Source organism: Mastomys coucha, unplaced genomic scaffold, assembly GCF_008632895.1.
Source record: "Mastomys coucha isolate ucsf_1 unplaced genomic scaffold, UCSF_Mcou_1 pScaffold5, whole genome shotgun sequence".
Taxonomy (NCBI): Eukaryota; Metazoa; Chordata; class Mammalia; order Rodentia; family Muridae; genus Mastomys; species Mastomys coucha.
This window is the reverse complement of record NW_022196911.1, coordinates 70472221-70478539: the sequence shown is the minus strand read 5'-3', so window position 1 is coordinate 70478539 and position 6319 is coordinate 70472221. Positions and strand designations below refer to the sequence as shown.

The following is a 6319-nucleotide window of genomic DNA, read 5'->3' as shown; positions in this document are numbered from 1 at the left end:
AGGCCATCCCCTGGCCAGCACACAGTGTGTCCACATGCCCATGGAGGCCATCCCCTGGCCAGCACACACTCTGCTCACATGCCCATGGTTACCTACAAGCACATGTAGGCACAAATATGCAAATACTGAGTTAGCTGGGGCTTCCAGAGGACCTGGGTTCACATCCCAGCACCCACATGGCAGCTCCCAACTGTCTGTAACTCCAGTTCTGGGGATACAACACTCTCACACACAGACACATGCAGGAAAACACCAGTGCACGCTGGGCGGTGGTGGCACACGCCTTTAATCCCAGCACTTGGGAGGCAGAGGCAGACGGATTTCTGAGTTTGAGGCCAGCCTGGTCTACAGAGTGAGTTCCAGGACAGTCAGAGCTACACAGAGAAACCCTGTCTCAAAAAAAACAACAACAAAAAACAAAAACAAACAAAAAAACACCAATGCACATAAACTAAAAATAAGGCACTAAAAAAATGAATCAGTTTAAATGTTTAAAAATAAAGGCTCTAGTTCAGGTAAAGTGCTTGCCTACACATGAAAAGCCCTGGGTTTCATGCCCAGCACCACACAGAAAAGTAGTTATCTGTGTCACAAACTGAGATGCAGTACACCCCACATGCCTGAACCTGTTTTGGTGAGAAGTGAAGTTAGTGATTAGATCAAATACTCAGAAACTGGAGTCGCTGCAGAAAGGATACAGCCAATGGAGGGAGGGAGCAAATGAACAGGGATGCTGGGGCAGACGTGGCAGTGCAGTGGGGTGGCTGAGGGCGACCCTGGGTGCTGGCTTAGGGTGACACAGAAGCAGCTCAGATCAGTTCTCTTCCCCCTCTCTCATGAGATCTTGGACTCAGAGCTATTTGAGCTGATGCATCAAAATGGAGACTATACCCACTTCTACTTCTGTTATCGCTGGTTCCTGCTGGATTTTAAAAGAGGTAAGAAGTGGGTGGGTCTACACATCAGGGCATATGCTGTTCACCTGAGTTCAGTAAGGCTGCCTAGGCATGTGTGTGCTCACCTGCCTGTGAGGCTTCTCCACACCACTGTTCTGCTTGCTTTGTCACAGGCGATGATCTTTGGAGCCTTGTCCAAACTACAGCTCCCCGAGCACTAAGAATGCAGAGTGCCACATGGCATCTGCAGAAATAGCCAAAGAAAGCGGTGGGGTCTTGGTCTTAGGATGGATCCCCCATTCTGGAGCCAGGCTGGAGGGAGAATCTATGTGTCTAGGTGTCACCATCATGCTCTGTCCCTGGACAAATAAGTGCCAGCTCCTTCCTGTTCCCAGAGCTGCTGTATGAGGACGTGTTTGCAGTGTGGGAAGTGATCTGGGCAGCCAGGCGCATCTCCTCAGAGCACTTTGTCCTGTTCATCGCCCTGGCTCTGGTGGAGGCCTACAGAGAGATTATCCGTGACAACAACATGGACTTCACTGACATCATCAAATTCTTCAATGGTATGAGCTGATACAGCCATTCTAGATGTGCCCTAGAGGGGGGAATGGGGCCTCAAGTCCTGGACTGGGCAGAGTTGGAGGGTTCTCAAGAATTCTAGGAGGTGTCAAGAGCCCAGCAGGTGGAAACTAAGCAAAGGTTTCAGCCGTAGGACTCCTTCTCAACCTCCCCATAATTATCCATGTTTCCCCAGAGCGGGCTGAGCGGCATGATGCCCAGGAGATCCTGCGGATTGCCCGGGACTTGGTCCACAAGGTGCAGATACTTATAGACAACAAGTGAGGGCCGCAGCCAGGGGCAGCAAAGTGGAGAGCCCAGGTACCAGGCCCCTGAGCTCCACCAGGGAGAGGCAGAGGTCATCATAGCCCAAACTGCCTCACCCCGATCCCTTACCCCCACCTTCACCCCCGCCAACCCCACCCACTCAGCTGTGTAACCTAACAAAGTGACTGTGAGCCTGGGATGTGAGTGTGGGCAATGTTGGCCCTGCAGGGCATGTTGGGGTTACGATGCCTGGAGATCACAGCTGGGTAGGAGGGATCGGCCTCAGGGAAACTGGCTGCCTTGGGGATACCTTCTGTGTTCCTCTCTCAAACAACTTAGAAATAGCCCCACTGCCGCCTGCAGCCTCAGCATGGACTGTTTCCCAATGCCTCTTTCCCATCAGTCTGGGGCCCTGTAGGGTTAGTGGGGTCTACAGTGGCCTGCACCTCATCTAGCAAGAGTTGAATAGGGCAAGGAGCTCTGTGCCATATCTCTCCTGAGGCCTTTTGTGGTCTCAACTAGCTGCCTGTTCAGGCATGTGTCCTAGGGGCAGGAGACCTTGGCTACCTTCCAGGCTCTCCTAAGACTCTGGGGCAGTCAGATGTGGGCCCTGGGTGAGAGTGGCCCACCTCAGCAGCACTGCCATAGCCTCTGGCCACCAGATTGACCCTATAAACTCCCCACCCACTCAGTGTATACAGTGTCATTCTCTGCACCCTGCCCTCGCTTTCTGCACTAGAAATCCCTAGGACTGCACATTAGCAGCATACTTGCCACTGTGTGGTGTGGAGGGCCGTGGCTATGCTTGCTCTCCAGAACCACCCCAGGGAGAGTGTAGGAAGACAGTCCTGTAACAACCGCTCTTCAGGACGGGCCTGTGGGTTCTGGGTACTACCTAGTTCTAGACATCTGAGTTCCTGGGGCTGAGGGAGGTGGGAGTGCCTGCATAGTCCCAGTTTATCCCCAGTGAGAGGCAAGGCCAGCTCCACTTTCCATACCCAGAAGGGCCCTTGGAAGAGTTTACAGGGTTGTCGATAAACATCCAGCCCTTGACCTAAGGTCTAGGCATGCTGCTTGTTTCTTCTGTCACCTCCCTCCCACAACCCCACCATCCAAGCACATGCAAGGCAAGTCTGGGGCCTGGAGCCCACGCCTTGCCTGGCTCCTGCCTAGAAGTCACCAAGGTCCACAGACTTGCTGCAGTTGAAAACCAGGAGAAAGGACCAGCCGCATTCTGCATATAGCACAGCCTTCCCTGCCCCCCCCCCTTACCCCTGGGCACTGCACAGCCTGTATGGGGCCAGCCTACCCCATGGCCCATTCTGGCTCCTGATTCCTTGGTCTCCACCAAGCACGGGTGGCCAATGTGTGCCTGCCTTAGTGACTCTGGTTTTGTGAGAAGCAGAGTGTATGGGGTTTTGGGTTTTGTTTTTTGTTTGTTTGTTTGTTTATTCATTTGGTTGGTTGGTTTTGTTTTGCTCAGAAACTATACTCTTCAATGTAACAGACCAATAAAATGCATTTGGCAATGCCTGAGGCTCTTATGGCTACTTGTGGGACTGGCTGGACACAGTAGCTCATATGTTAGATAGTTCTGTACATTCCAACATCCAACAGTAAAGGGTAACAGCTTAACAAAACAAAAACAACAACAAAATAAAACCAAGAAAGCTATAAGAAAATCAGAGTTTTTCCTAGTTCCATGGGCCTCCAGTTTTGGGGCTCCATGGCATAGGCTAGTGTTAGGAAGTCAGGTACCCAGAATACCAGGGACCTTACCCCAGAACTATGGTCTTCTATTGGGTTGACTAGTAGGGCCTCAGGACTATAATTGAGGGTAAGTCCTTGGGCTCTTCTATCCCCCAGATCCCCACCTTAGTGACCTTAGTGCAGAATGATATGAACCTCCAGCTCTTGCCCTCTGAACCCCCTCACTACCACTGAGCACAGCTCTAAGATATCTGCATACCTCAGTCTGAGGGAAGGAGCTAGAGGGTACAGCTTCAGTGAGGGTGTGGAAAGGGCCTGCTTATAACTCTGCCTTGCCCTTTCCTACCCTAGAGTGTTCCTGGTCATATCTTTAACAGCTCCCTGTAACTCCTGCTTTCTGAGCCCCAGGGTCCATGACCAGTTTCTCAAAAGCTGAGCATTCTAGTCCACGGTCCTAGCAGTCTAGCACCAGCAACTAAAACAGAATACAGACTAATGACCAGAGCTGGTGAGGGAAAACTGGGACACAGGAAGCTTGTATACAGGGACTTGATAAGCCCGCTAGGGAAACACTCCACCACCCCACCAACCCCCGGCACACACACACACACACCCGCCATCTCCCACTCCCCCCCCCCCCCCCCCCCCCCCCCCCCAGCCAGTTCTGTAGCCTAGGTGATTGTTAAATTCTGCTGTGACCACATTCACCAAAGGTCTAAGCAAATCAACCTGGGAGTAACCTGGCCCCTCGATAGTCCATCCTCTGTCTCCACCTCCCTACTCAACATGCTAGCTGGCTATGTAGACACTACCTGGAATCCCACAGCCAAAAAGGAGGGCTGGGTCTCCATTGGGCTTCATGGACACAGCCTTGTTGGTGTATTCTTACAGAGCAGGAGCTCTGAGCACAGGGAAGTGGCTTGTCGCTCATCCTGAAGATGCAGCCCCAGGTTTCAGGTGGTATTCCTAGGGCAAGGGCCTTCATCCTGTTCGGTCAGTACAAAGACTGAGTGAGTGCTCTCCAAGCATTATAACCCTAGCCTGTCACGTGTGGCACCAGTAGGACAGAGCTCTTCCTGATGCCACCAGCAGAGAGCGCTCACACCTCATGAGTCAGAAGAGCTGATGCAGGAGATTGGAACTGACACTTAGCAGTGGCCCTCCAGAAATCGACAGTCCAAGCTACTTATGGCCAGCATTTCTTTCCTGAGGGTAACGAGACCCCCCCACACACACACACACTCCTAGCAAAGGGGCTGAGGGTTATATACAACCAGAAAGCGCCCACCCAACCCACCCCCAACACAGCTAACAGGATCCTTGATCGTGTTCCCCAGCATTTGCCTCCAGGACAGCCCTGCTAAGAGCTACTTGGTGAGAAGTCCTCTCTGTGCCCAGCCAATTCTCCACTTCCTGGATCCTGACCCCCAGCTTCATTCAGCTCCACAGAGTGGAATGAACTGTCAAGACCCCAAGTAGCTTTGAGAAACCCCTCACCATCTGTCCCCAGGTCCTGAGGTCTAGCTTCTGCTGTCTATCCCTAAAAGGTCAGGTCAGAAGTGCCTAATGCTAAGGGAAGATTTACTGAAGTGAGCAAGCAAAGCTCAGATTTGTAGTCCTAACCAATAAGGTGCAACTGTGTGACTTTAGCAAGTCATTGGCCATTTCTGATTTGCTCAAAAGGGCTATCTCTTGCCTTATTTACTTCACTAGCTGTTTAATGAAATAAGATAACACTTTGAAACAATGAGGACCTATACAGCCTTGTGTTGGTCACAACTGTGAGGCCAGATCCTTCATTGACCCAGGGTAAGGACAGGCTACCCCCTGATGGTTTTGTTTAGTTTTCTAACACAGGGTCTATGTATCCCTGACTGGACCAAGCTCATTTTGTAGACCAGGCTGACCTCAAACTCAGAGACCCACCTGCCTACAGGTGTGCAGCATACCATCAGGCCTGCTACCCAATGACCCCCTCCCACAATCCCCCAGACCATTTCTCCTATGTAGCTCTCTGTAGACTATAAGAACTTACTCTGTAGACTAAGCTGGACTCAAACTCAGAGAGATCCACCTGTCTCTGCTTCCTGAGGGCTGGGACTAAAGGCATACACCACTGCCTGACCTCTGTTTTGTTACAGTGTGGGTGTTGGAGTGGGTGTTTTGCATGCACACATATCTGTATGCATGTGCCTGATCCCTGTAGAATTAAGAGAAAGGTATAGCATATCCTGGAACTGGAGTTATAATTATGAGCCACTATTTTGGAGCTGGTGATCAAACTCAGGTCCTCCAAAAGAGCAGCCAGTGCTTTTAACTGCTGAGCCATCTTCCCAGGTCTTAACAAGTTGTTTAAATTTCTTATTTACATTTGCCTGTATCACATGCATGCAGGTGCACATGGAAACCACAAGAGGGAGTCAGAGCCCTGGAATTGGAGCCACCCTGGCAGTTGTTAGCTTCTTGACGTGGGTGCTGGAGACCCAACCTGGGTCCTTTGAAGAGCACCACACACTCTGGTTGCTGAGCCAGCTCTGGAACTCCATTTCCAGGGTTTTAATTACTCAGGTCGGGGCTGATGAGATGGCTCAGCGGGTAAGAGCACTGACTGCTCTTCCAAAGGTCCTGAGTTTGGATCCCAGCAACTAGATGGTGGCTCACAACCACCCGTAGTGAGATCTGACGCCCTCTTCTAGTGCATCTGAAAACAGCTGCAGTGAATTACACCGGAGCGAGCGGGCCAGCAGAGGTCCTGAGTTCAACAGCAGCCACACACATGGTGATTCATGGCCATCTGTACAGCTACAGTGTACTCATACACATAAAATAAATCAAATAAATCTTTACTGAGGTCATCACCTAACTTCACCCTTCACCAGTCTTGCTGC

General features: G+C 51.2%; 1 protein-coding gene across 2 annotated transcripts in view; it reads left to right on the top strand.

The window, feature by feature from the left end:
- Window positions 1–3253, top strand: part of Sgsm2 (small G protein signaling modulator 2) — a 40741-nt gene extending 37488 nt beyond the window's left edge. For both annotated transcript variants that reach the window (XM_031354657.1, XM_031354658.1), the window contains 3 exons: window positions 842–938; window positions 1292–1459; window positions 1651–3253. In XM_031354657.1, the coding sequence (XP_031210517.1) occupies window positions 842–938; window positions 1292–1459; window positions 1651–1739 (354 nt within the window). In that variant the 3' untranslated portion in view covers window positions 1740–3253. The remainder of the gene's footprint in view (window positions 1–841; window positions 939–1291; window positions 1460–1650) is intronic.
- Window positions 3254–6319: the final 3066 nt, after the last annotated feature.